Source organism: Drosophila subpulchrella, chromosome 3L (assembly GCF_014743375.2).
Source record: "Drosophila subpulchrella strain 33 F10 #4 breed RU33 chromosome 3L, RU_Dsub_v1.1 Primary Assembly, whole genome shotgun sequence".
Classification (NCBI taxonomy): Eukaryota; Metazoa; Arthropoda; class Insecta; order Diptera; family Drosophilidae; genus Drosophila; species Drosophila subpulchrella.
In genome coordinates, this window is record NC_050612.1 from 6,548,657 (window position 1) to 6,561,195 (window position 12,539).

General features: G+C 42.9%; 3 protein-coding genes across 5 annotated transcripts; 2 read left to right on the plus strand and 1 right to left on the minus strand.

Moving 5' to 3' along the window:
• Window positions 1-20: 20 nt before the first annotated feature.
• Window positions 21-3,725, minus strand: LOC119553680. The gene is made up of 4 exons (XM_037864229.1): window positions 3,518-3,725; window positions 1,716-3,464; window positions 1,225-1,581; window positions 21-619 (listed from the first exon to the last, which is right to left on the minus strand). The coding sequence occupies exons 1-4, from the start codon at window positions 3,565-3,567 to the stop codon at window positions 100-102; spliced, it is 2,676 nt and encodes an 891-aa protein (XP_037720157.1). The 5' UTR covers window positions 3,568-3,725; the 3' UTR covers window positions 21-99.
• Window positions 3,726-3,854: 129 nt separating this feature from the next.
• LOC119553682 (putative uncharacterized protein DDB_G0271606) lies at window positions 3,855-6,652 on the plus strand. Its single transcript, XM_037864232.1, has one exon. The coding sequence runs from the start codon at window positions 4,009-4,011 to the stop codon at window positions 6,451-6,453; it is 2,445 nt and encodes an 814-aa protein (XP_037720160.1). The 5' UTR covers window positions 3,855-4,008; the 3' UTR covers window positions 6,454-6,652.
• Window positions 6,653-6,688: 36 nt separating this feature from the next.
• On the plus strand, window positions 6,689-11,837 carry LOC119553678. Of its 3 annotated transcripts, none has more exons than XM_037864222.1 (6): window positions 6,689-7,039; window positions 7,092-7,162; window positions 7,222-7,490; window positions 7,548-10,022; window positions 10,075-10,152; window positions 10,206-11,837. In XM_037864222.1, the coding sequence occupies exons 1-6, from the start codon at window positions 6,859-6,861 to the stop codon at window positions 11,797-11,799; spliced, it is 4,668 nt and encodes a 1,555-aa protein (XP_037720150.1). In that variant the 5' UTR covers window positions 6,689-6,858; the 3' UTR covers window positions 11,800-11,837. The 3 variants fall into 3 exon arrangements, with proteins under 3 accessions (XP_037720150.1, XP_037720151.1, XP_037720152.1); XM_037864223.1 differs by having other exon boundaries at window positions 7,226-7,490; XM_037864224.1 differs by lacking the exon at window positions 7,092-7,162.
• Window positions 11,838-12,539: the final 702 nt, after the last annotated feature.

The following is a 12,539-nucleotide window of genomic DNA, read 5'->3' on the forward strand; positions in this document are numbered from 1 at the left end:
TCGATAAAAAGAGGGATCTCTGTGTTAGTCGAGGCACTCGCCTCTTTTATTATTATTAAAATGTAAAATATTCAACGTAAAATTTAGACATGATGGTATTTATCCGTGGCGCATGCAGGTGATGTTTGAAGTACTTCGGTTATCCCGCTGATTGGACCGATTTATGTCCACTGCGCCCGCCTCCCACCGTACGCTGTAGGGGGAGCTGAAATGGGGCGGAGCAGTTGGACGGTATCCTGGCAGAGTTGAAACCGACTGCATTGGGACACCAGGTGGAGGGGGAAGGCCACAGAAGCCCGGATCGCTCAATATACTGTCGAAATTCACACAAGCTCCGGCGGAGTTTCTCCTGCTGCTGGTCGTTTTGTCCGGCCTTTCCTTTGGCTTCGGTTTTGGAGGGATCTTCTCCAGCGGAGGAGGGGCGTTGCCGCCACAGCGACCACACGGACTGCAGCAACAATTGCAGCAATTACAACAGCCATTGCAGCAGTTCGCACAGTAGTAATAGCAGCCGTTGCAGGGATTGTAGTACCAGGACCAAGGACACGGGTTACAGCGGCCGGTGCAGCCGGGGGTTACGGGATAAGGGTCACAAGGAGCTGGCTGGGATTCGGTTTCTCTGCAGAAAAATGGGGAACATATTAGAGACCAGCACGGGTATGTAAAAATATACTCGGAGATGACAATGCCTGTCAAAACTGATATCGTAAAATCGTAGGGATTGAGAGAGGTTCCATCATATTGGTTTATTGTCTTTAATAACATCCTTGTTGGTTTCAACCATTAAAAATGAGACTAGTTCTTAAGAAAGTGGAATCAATATATGCGATTTTACCATCAAGCAATTCTTTAAGAAAGTAACCGCGTATTCTTCAGAGCAAGAGGAACTAATGTTTACTACACTAAGAGTTGAAAGTTAGCTTCAGATTGAGTCATGAATTAAATAAGTCTGCGAACTGTTACCAAAGAATGTAAAGATTATGAGATTAAATTATATTTTGATTTATATAATTTTTATAGCAATGCAACGTACTAGTCATACGATTTTACACGATACGATACTAGTAATACGAAACGATACGACGGTATTTTCAACATAACCACTTTTACTCTTGGCATTGGAATGGAATCACATCGTTACATTAAAGATTAATGATAATAAAATCCTTAATTGAGTTTGATGTTTAGATTTATAGATTATATAAGTTGTAACATGTAACTCACACAGGCAGGTTGGCAGAGCAGCCGCAGTTCTTCATTTCTGGTTTCGGCGGAGCGGTCGGACAAGGACTTTTGCAACCGCCCGGGCAGTTAGCCTCTTCAGATCCTGGTGCTGCATCTCCTGCCGAAGTTGCGGGTTCCTCGGCGTTGATTGGCGTTTGAGCGTACGACACACCGCCGATCATCTCTTTCGAGACCTGCTTACTCATGTTGGCTATGACCTTCGACTTCGACTTCGACGCCCCATTCGATTTTTTCTTCTTTTTGGCAGCCGGTTTCACCTGATTTTTGCGCTTGGCCTTAGGCATCAGGAGTTGACACCACTTTTGAAGATCACACGGAGGACAGGACTCGGTGATGCTGCAATGTAAAAGGAAGACATTACAGCATTGTTTAGTATTTCGTGTAGCAAGAAAGAAGTTTGAGGAATAGTGGACTGTGTGTAAGTCTAATTCTAGAGCATGTCAGCTCACGAACTCTGACATTAAACTCACCGGCTGAGAAGCTCCGAGCAGTCCTTCTGGGCCTTCTCTTTTGCCGGCCTCGCGTTCTCAGGAGGTGGGCATTCTGATTCTTCGGAGATGTAGTACGGATAATATTGATTGTGGGAATCGAACCGCGTGCAGTAACATTTAATGGGTTGCTCAGTAGACGGTCCTTGGGATTCTTTCTTACTTGACTGACATTTCGTCGAATTTTTACTTTTCTCCGGTCTTTCTTTAGACATATTTCTTGTTTTCGCGAAAGTTGCTCTTTCATTGTCTTGGCGTGGCTGTTCGTTGGATAAGTTTAGCTGGTGCACAAACGTAGCATTTAATGGAGCACAATCGTTGTAAGGATAATACTGATTTGATGGGTCGATACCCATGCCCACACTATTTTGGGTATAAACAATATTCGATTGGGGTTGTCTATTGAAAGGGGCTTCCATCGATTTATTTCTTTTTCTTGAGTCGTGCGTTCGAGTATCACCTTGACGCAATTTACCACCACTTGGCATAGATCTTGGAACGGATCTAGGATCCAAACATCTTCCTCCGCCATTACTAGGAGCCTTAGTTCCCCTGAACTCGGATGGTTTATCGGATGTACGACCCCTAGACTCGCTTCGTTGTCTTTGGGACTTTGACCTGTTATCATTATGAACCACAGATGACTTAGCTTGCCCGGTTGATCTTAAATCAATTGTCGTCTTCCCCTGACTATGAGCATTATTTAGGTTGTTAGGTCCAAAGTGAATTCCTGGATGCTGCTGATTAAGGGCTTGGGCTCCTCTAAATTCGGATGGTGGACCAACGGACTTTGACCTGGCACCACCTTGACGCACCTGTCCCGTTGATGGCTGAGATTGGGGTACTTGTCGGGAATCTAGACTTCTCTGTCCGACATTATAATTATAGCTCTGATTGTTGGGTCCAAAATTAATGGCCTGACTTTGCTGGCCATAAACTGGCGGAACTCCGGCAAAAACATTGTTTGGCATGGCTTGCCTTTGATCTATTGATAGCGGCCCATTAAATGAATTATACCCATTGTTTGGTCCTAAATTCGTGCCGATACCCTCACAGAACTGGTTATAGGAGGGACCTTGTACCATTTCTGTTGGTCTTCCAGCTGACATTTGTTGACTTCCACATTGGTAAACTTCTCCCGTACAGGGATTAAACTTTGATGAATATTGTGTGGGTAGACCTGCCGCCGGAGGACCTCGTGGACGACGAGCATCTCCCTGACCCACTGCAGATGACTGAGCTACTGGTAAAACCATGGGACCGGGAACTCCAAAGTTTCCATATTGAGTGGGTGGCGGAATTCCAAAAATCATGGCATTTCCTGCCGGACCGTAGGTTCCATAACACGGTATAATAGTGGGTTGTCCCGGCTGAAAACCAAAGCCAGCCCCTGGAACTCCCTGAAATCCTACAGCAGGAGCTCCATATCCATATCCTGCATCATTACCTTGCCCGAATTCTTCAGGATTTTGCTGTTCATTTCCATCCTTTTCTTTTTCACAATCTTCACTCGTTTCCTTACAAATATCCGCACACGGCTCCTTACATCGCTCTACACATGGTGTGCAACTCTTTGAACGTTTCTTTCTTTTCGGTGGCTTTGGCTGTTTCTGAAGAAAACTGGGTGGCACCATGTCCGAGAACTTTTGATACTCCCCGGGAAACACCACGCGACAATTCCGCGTATTAATAGGACAAGGTCGCGCACAGCAACTAGGTATGGGACAGCATCTGAAGATAAAAGAGTTAGTCGATAAAGATAGGAACCATTATATTACAGTTACCCGCCATGGCAGCTGATGCACCTCCTTAAACATCGACATGGATCGCACATTTTGTACGTACAAGTGTGGCCTTAATCTCCTCCTCCCGTTCAAAATTCCACATTCACTCATGGCCAATTACGTGGAATTCACAAAGCAACATTTATAGTCAAAATTATAAAAAAGTAGCTTCACTTATTTTTGATGTCTTACAATAAGACTATTTTGTTACACGTTTTTCAAGATCAGAATTGGTTAAGCAATGCTTTTAAGAAGGTGCCAAAAGCTATAATGTAGGAACAAGCCAAAAAGAAAACTTTAAAAAACATTCCTTAAGAATTTCTTTGGTTTTAGTGGGAAAACTTTGGACATCTATTCCAATATCGCTGTTTTTGGTTTTAAACTTTCAAAAAGTGACATTACAAAATTCTATGTCACGCCAGAAAGCAAGTTTAAACGGAAGTATTGTATAATTGACTTGAAATTCTCGCATGATTTAAGAGAGCGATAAAATGACCAACGGCGAGGTTCGGCCCACCAGGCCCAGTCCCTATTGGCGTCATGCCAGCCCCCCGAGGAGGACTACGACACCCAAATTCGACTTAACACCGGAGCAAACGACTAACCGAATCGGACAGCACCTGCTGCGAACCCTGGTTCAGAGTTTACCTTCTGGGGCGGAGCCCGCGCGATCACGGTCATCCTGCCCACCCACTCAACGTCGTCGCCGGCAAGTTAGTGCCTGCAGATCTTTAGGTACTCCGGAGTCAGAACCACCGATCAGGACCAGGGCACCGCTTAGATTGCAGGCGGGAATGCCGGTTAAGCAAGTGCTAGAAGGGGACCGACCCCTTCCAAGGGTCGTTGGCTTGGGAAGAAGTGGACAGCAGTCAGTAATGGCCGCTGTTAAGCGCCGCAGTGAGTCGCCATCATTCAAGGCCAAGACCAGAGAAGAGGAGTTCGACAGGATACCAGAGTTGGTGACGGGAGCAGCGACCGCCAGATCCCGAGAAGAGGAGTTCGAAAAGATACCATCCAAGGTATCTAGTATGCACCAAGATGTCAAGGAAGCAGAGGATGAAAGCGGGGGGAATGCAAAGCCAGAAACCCTGGAGGATTCCAAACCGGAAACCCAGGTGAATAGTAAACCCGAAACCCAGGAGAATTCACAGCGGAATAGCCTGGACAACTTAAATAAGAGTAGTCAAGAAGTCTCAAACTCAAAAATAGAAGAGGATCAGGCCGCCAAGGAACCGGATCAACAGCAACCAGAGTGTGCGGCCAACTCAAAGATAATTCCCTGCTTTCGGGGGGAATATCCCACGCGTCATCGACCTGGCTCGTATCAGTGGTTCAAGTCCGCAGTCCCCAATTGCGGAAATATCGTTACTATCTGCGATGAGGAGCAGCAAGTTATGGGCGAGGCGGAAATTGTCACCGCCTGCGAGGTGACCGAGGCTCACTTTCTGAGCATCGACTGTGAGGAGGATAATATGCCGGCGATTCCGAGGTGCAATAAGTGCAATGGTTGTCCACAACAAAACAGGCATGCAAATTGCTTTGGATCTTCGGTAAGGCGGCAACCAAATTGCTTCCAGCAGCAACAACCTTGCTTTCAGCAGCAGCAACCTTGCTTTCAGCAGCAGCAACCCTGCTTTCAGCAGCAACAACCTTGCTTTCAGCAGCAACAAACTTGCTTTCAGCAGCAGCAACCTTGCTTTCAGCAGCAGCAACCATGTTTTCAGCAACAACAGCCATGTTTTCAGCAGCAACAGCCCTGCTTTCAGCAGCAACAACCAAATTTCCATCAGCAACAAACAAATATTCAGCAGCAACAACCTAGCTTGCAGCAGCAACAACCCAGCTTTCCACAACAGCAACCCTGCTTTCAGCAACAACAAAGGAATTGTGGCCGAAATTCACTCTGTCCCAATGCCCCGGCGAAACAAAGAAGTTGTCTCAAGTGCCCGGATCAAAATCAATCCAGCAATTCGTTTGTTTACACTCAGAAGCAGTCAGTGCAAGCAATTCTTCCGCAATTGCAACAACCAACTCAGCAAAGCAATCCTTCAGAACAAGTGCAACCAACAATGCAGATGCAGCCACAGATGCAGCAACAACCAGTGGCACAACAGCAACCCATAGAGGAGAACAACTATTGCCTCACCGAAATGCTGGCCGAGGAGCTGAAGAAACAGATGCTGGAGGCCCAGGCGCAGATTGCCCAAGTGCAGCTCCAGCTGAATAGCGCCTGTGGAGCCACCAGAGTGAGGCAGATGCATGTGCTCACCCAGAATGCCTCCGATGCTCCTGGTTGGGCGCCAGAAACCCAGTTCCTAGGTTCCTTTACCGAGGATCAGGATGCAGGCGTTGCTATCCCCGATGAAATGGGGCAGAACGGTGGTGAAGAGGATCGCGTTAGCTGTCAGGAGTTTTCCATGCAGTCCGCAGACCAGCAGCCATCCTTTCCCTGCCAAGTCTCGGGATCCACCAAGTCAAATGCGATATGGTCCGAGCATTCAGCTTCTCAAAACTCACCGGATCCCATGCAGTTTGGCCTGTATCCTGTGCCAGTGCCGATGCCGATGCCAAATCCAAATACATACTTCGAGCCAGATCCTCAGCAATTTCCCTGTCAGCAGCAACAGCCAGCGTCTTTTATGCCCCAGCAAATGGTTCCTTGTCAGCAGATCCAACAGCAAATGGTTCCTTGTCCGCAGATCCAACAGCAATATAGAGCTCCGCCCTTCCCGCCACAGAAACCTCCTCCTTGTCAGCAGAAGCAGCAGCAGCAGCAGCGATTATCCTGCCAGCAACAGCAGCAGCAACAACCCATGAGATCTGGTCAACCGTCCCAATCCAATAAGTGTTCCTGTGCCCCACAATTCTGTCCCAGTTGTTGTTGCCAACGATATGCCCAAATGCGATTCATGATGCCGCGATGTTGGCCACGCTGAAGGTTTCGTTTGGACACTGCAACATTTGTAGCGCAACTTACCTTGATCAGTCAATATGAATGTCCCATCAAGTTAAGATACCTTACGAATAGAGGTCTCCAGATGTACACACATAATTGTGCAATTCTTCCGTTTAAAATTGAGGGCAATCGATGAAGGCAAAAACTCGCCTCAAATAAAGTTTCGATTTTAAAGGTTAGAACTTGAGTTTTTTGTCAGCTGGTAGAGATTCGGAATTTCCTATACATATAAATTCAAAGTTTTTCCAACTTTTAGGCACCAGGAAGCTGAGACTCACTTGCCCCATTTAGTTCAAATTACAGATTTTTATATTAAAGATATAGTCAGAGGAGAAGCCATTCCTCATGCCTTTGCTTTAATCAAGGAATTTGTAATTTTAATCAAATGTACGGCGGTTCTCAGAGACATAACTATTTATGCTGTCACCACAAATTGAATTCGTGCTTTTGTAAGAGGGATACAACCATGGAGCGATTTGGGGATTCATCGATGGAAATGAAGGATCAAAAATGCCAAGCCTTAGCAAAAGTAAACCCTGTACCTGGAAAAGTTACTCCTCGAACAGGTAATGTTAAAATGGAATAAACCAAAATCAAATAATCATGTAGGGCTTAAAGGTAAAAAGGCGTATAAAGGGATTTGTTCTCTTAGTAACTCTTTGACAAGCCAAGGAAGCCAAAGAAAAAAGGTATTTTTCCGTAAACCCAAGTTCTTAAGATTCTTTTAACATATAAATTTACAACTAAGGTAGAAGAACTGATGTCTGCCGTTAACTCAAATTCCTCTGCATGCTCAACGATGAAGCTATATCCAAAAATGGTATCTCAAAGTTTTAGAAGACCTTCAGACCTAAACAAAAAGAACAAAAAAGGTCCCAAGCTGATACCAGAATTGGAGACAGATCAGAGAGCTCTTGTAAAGGCCAAGCCGAAACGTAAAAAAGTAATAGTTAAAAAGAGTATTGCAAGGTCAACAGCTGGAAATGTTGAGCAATGCCCTGATGATGATGGTATTTGGTGAGTATGCTTAACTGGTTCAACTTTTGTTTTAACGAAGCTCTTTGAATCCCATAGGTTCGAATGCAATGTACCATTTCGTGTAAATATTCCGTTTCCTATTAGTATGAAAAATCTGTTTGGTCCCCAGTCATATTCAGGCAATAGGAATTTTCAGATATTTAAAGCCCTTGTCCCGACCAGAAAGTTTCAAAAAGATAGAAAAACGGAATGTCCGTTTCAATTCACAATGTGTCCTGCTCTACCTTCACCAGATCCAGAATCGGATACATCGTGCTCCAAGGCAATCAAATTCTCAAAGAAGAAATGCTGTAGACGAGGGAGAAAGCACTGTCCGTGTGAGATATCCACTCAAACTATTGGAGAAGAATCCGATCCTGTTTTATGCTGCCTGGAACAAATCAGAAACCAACTAGCTGACAAATCTGCTGAAAACCAAGAGAAAAGCATTTATCGCTGCTTTGCAGAGAAGTCTACAAGTGTTAAAAGTATTGAGAAGCATACAAATAAAACTGATATGGAAAAGATAAATAACTCTGCTTCAATAGGCACTCCTCAAGAGCAAATTGATAAAAATGAGAATCTGCAAATGTCTAAGCCCGAAAGTATCCAGAAAATTTCACCGACGACTTCCTTAAACATATTGGCGCAACCAAAACCTGAGGTTGCGAAAAAAGATATTCATAAAAATTTACCTACAACTCAGACAAAGTCGGACTCTGCACCTTCAACAGCTTCCTTAAAATCTCCAAAAAAATCACACAAGAAAAAGAAAACAATTTCTAATTTAAGTCGGGAGGTTACAGATTCAGAGGAGCCAAGGATTGCTGAGAAAGAAAAGGATTTAAATTATGCTCACGAACCAGTTTCAAAGTCAGCCATTTGTGTTTGTAGGCTCTCACATGTTCTTCATAAATGTACAAGAATAGTGATTCCCTGCTCAGTGTGCCAGTGTCACTGCCTGAACAGATCTCATAAGTCGAGGCAAAATCCTAGGAAACCTCAACAGCAACAACAAGGAAATGAAAGCCATATACATCCTACAACTACATTTAAAGAGGACGACGTTGATATCAAATCAAAACCTATCAATACTATCCAAGGAAATGAGTTGCCAGAAAATAATAATCAGGATATCAATCCTAGTTCAAGCCATCCTCAACACCCAATATTACATGTCGGTACAGATGGTAAGATGACTAGTTTGAAACGCGTACCGGAACAGCCTAAACAAATATTGCAAGATAATAAATTAAAAGAAAACAGCTTGCCTAAAGAGGAATATCCTCAATACCACGTCCATGATAGACCTTTAAGCAGCGAAAAAAGTAAGCCTCAACCCAAGACTCAACCAAATAATCCCAGTGATGGGGAGAATTATCCAGAATCTTTAACCAACCTTCAAGTCTCAGAAAACTCCTCTCAAAAAGGGCTCTCAAATATTAGCAGCAACGAGTCCATTTCATCATCAAAAGAATCTCATAGGACTCCTAAAATTATAAATTCAAATGCTCATGAGTATAGTTCGAAATCAGATAAATCCTTAGAAGGTGCTAAATCAAAGAAACAAATTTCGCATAGAAAACCAAGCAGAAATAAAAAAAATAAACAAAGAAGTAATCGTATGAGTTCCGGCGGCGAAACTGTTCCCGAAGACTCGACTTATTTTACTCAAACTTGTAAAAATGATACAATATGTAAGATAGAAGTAGACTATGATAACTGTGATAAATGCGGAAGTAATATCAGTACAAATTCAGAGCAATTATCTTCTGAGGCAGGAACTTCCCGACAGGAAAGAGAACATACACACGAAGAACAGAGAGTTGATAATCCATATCGAAGAAATAAAACGAACTTTGCAGACATGAGCAAGAATTCAAAAAAACTCGAGACTGAGCAGGAAAAGTTGACAGAATCATTCAGTGTTGACCAGGGAATGAATGACATTAAGGAAGGTTGGAGTAATATCACTAGGAACTCGGATGAAATAAGTACCTTAGGAAACTATTCAAACAACAGAGAGTATAGATCTTACTGTGAGATGCACGAGTATTCTGAGGGGATTGTGCCTGAGACCTCAGAAAGCGAGTTTAAACATCAATTAAACCATATTCCTTATCAATGTCGTAATGAAAATAGCGAATTGTATTACAAGCAGCGCTCACAATCAGCTCCTGAATGTTGGATACTTCAATGCTCCCACAGGAATCAGACGCCACAATACGCAACGTTTATATCGAGAAAGGAAAATTGCAAAGAATACACCACATATCCTGAAAACGTACTTGTGCTTCAGGATGAAACTTGCGAAAGCGAATCGAATGAATGTGTTCTGGTAATGGATGACAAGGAAACTTTAAATACAGGGTGTTGTCCGTGTAAAACTCCGGATTATAGTATCAATGCCGACATTTTAAAGCAGCTCAGGGAGCAAGAACGGCTTCTTAATCAAGTTCAGGATATTACCATTATTCCCAGAAACAATCAGTGTCCAATTGACTTTGAAATTTCACCTCAAGAACAAGAAAGGTAGGAACGATAAATAAATAAAGACATATAATATAAATATCTTTATTTCTAGAGATAACACACCCTTAGTGCCCGTTCCTTATCGTATAAATGAGAGGGAGCTTTTTAATCTTTCCCGACCGAACGAATGGTAAAATATGGCCTATTAATTTTGAGTACATTTATCAATAATTCTTTTTTCAGGAGAGATCAAGGGGGGAACTTTACTAAGCCTAAACCCAAACAATTTCAAGTGGCACCAAAAACAAGTCGCGTTCCTCCTCAAAATTTAGTATATGGGAAAAAAATTAAAACTCCTAGGGAAAGAAACTCGAATACTTCTTTTAGCCGGTCGGAAGATAATTATCCTACAACTTCTTCTTCTGTTAAAACAAAATATAGTAGACAAAAACCCACAAGCACTGGGACACATCGAAATAATAATATTCAGAATATAAAACAATTAAGTTATCCAGAGTCCCGCATGTGTCAGCGCAAGACCTTTTGGGATAGTTCTGCTTCTTCATCTCGCCATTCACCTCCATCCCAATCTAATGCATCTGTAGAAAGTAGGGGTAGACCTAAGACCCCAGGAAATCCATCTTACACTAGACTTACAGGTCTGAAAAATGACTCAAATGATTCTCCCTGTCACTCTAAATCGATTAGATGTGCTTTGAATAGCCGGCATCTTGAAGACAGCCAACAATTACTATTCGAACATAAGAATAAACAATTAAGAAAAAATCAGTCTTATAGCCCAAATGGGTATAGAAGTGACCGGAATAACCAAGATAGTCTCCAAAGTTTACGTAGTACTGGCGTTGCCCAATCAAGTACCCCCGGCTTAACTTGGACTGAGCCAGATCGAACTCCGAATGTAGTAATTCCCTTGGATGCACCTAGTGTAAACAAATCCATTGATCGCTCAAATGGTACGGTGAGATCGACTGATGTGGAAACTCTGCAAACGGTGACTCTAATGCAACCACGAAAACTTCGAGAATCTCAAAGTGCGAGGATCAGAAGCCAGGTTACGGGCTTTGAAAACACCGTTCTTATCGAGACAAGAACGCCCTGCAACAGGGAAAATTTATTGCAAGCCTGCGGACGACCTCCTTGCAACTTCCGTCCTCAGCAATATACGGGGGTTCCTCCGAATCTGCACCAAGGATTTATAGTTTCAAAGCCAACAGAGCATTCTATACAACCACAAACATCTATGAGTGCCCCACAATATAGGACTACTTTTGATGAAAATTATCTAATAGATCCACGGGATCAGTGGAGTATTATTAAATCTCCAGCCTCAGCCCCCGTGATGAATTCTCCATTTCAGCAGCATCACCATCCAAGGAACCCCTATCAGCCAACTAATAGTATATACCATCATTTTCAGGAGCCTGTACATAATCCTGCTGTAAGTTCCAATGGGCTTCAAAATTCTGGCTACTATTCCCAAACTTTGAAAGAAAACATACGAATCCTTCCGGAGGGATTCTATGATCAGACCGTTAATAAATATAATATAACGCGAATGGATTCAAACTTTCAGCCGCCGCCTTTGATACCCGAATTTCTTCAGGCACAACAGCAGCCTTTTTTCAGACACACAGCTTGCCCATATAGCAATCAATTTCAACAGCAGCTGGTTATGGGATCCGCTCCAGACATCAATCGTCCCTTTATTCCGGCGCAGAACCAATACCCATCTGAGCTTCAAAGTCACCCTTCGTTGTTCCGCCCGCACCAAAGTGTAAAACTGGATGACTACGACCAATCGGAATACCAAATTTGATTACTAAATTAAAATAAACGAATAGTTTTTCCAATCAATTTAAAATGAATATGTAGTAGTACATTTATATTTGTGTTCAACCATTCTTTTTAGGTGGTTTTAGTAAGTAGTAAACAAAGCCAAAATAAAATACACTTCAAAATGTTAAATAGTTCCATTTTCTTACAGTTTTGTTACTATCCGTGTTGGTCAATTTAACTTATACAATTTTCCGCGAGACATATATCCGCCCTTCTACAAACGACATTGTATCTGCGCACGGAGATAATCTTCAGAAGACAAATCAAACAAGCTTTGTGCTTTATTTTGTATTTATTATTATACCCGTTACTCGTAGAGTAAAAATGTATACTATATTCGTCGGAAAGTATGTAACAGGCAGGAGGAAGCTTTTCCGACCCCATTAAGTATTTATATTCTTGGTCAGGATCACTAGCCGAGTCGATCTAGCCATGTCCGTCTGTCCGTCTGTCCGGATGAACGCTGAGATCTTGGAAACTATAAGAGCTAGGCTATTGGTATTCTGCATGCAGATTTGTTTCAGCAGAATAAAAATGTTAACTGAAATGTGTTGTTCTCATCAGTACCTATCGATTGACCCAATAAAAAGTTTGCCACGCCCACTTTAACGCCCACAAACCGCCCACAAACTTCAAAAAAACGTAAATATGAATGCGGATACCTCGGAAACTATCAAAGATATAGAATGGGGATTTCAGATTTAGATTCCGTATCCTAGT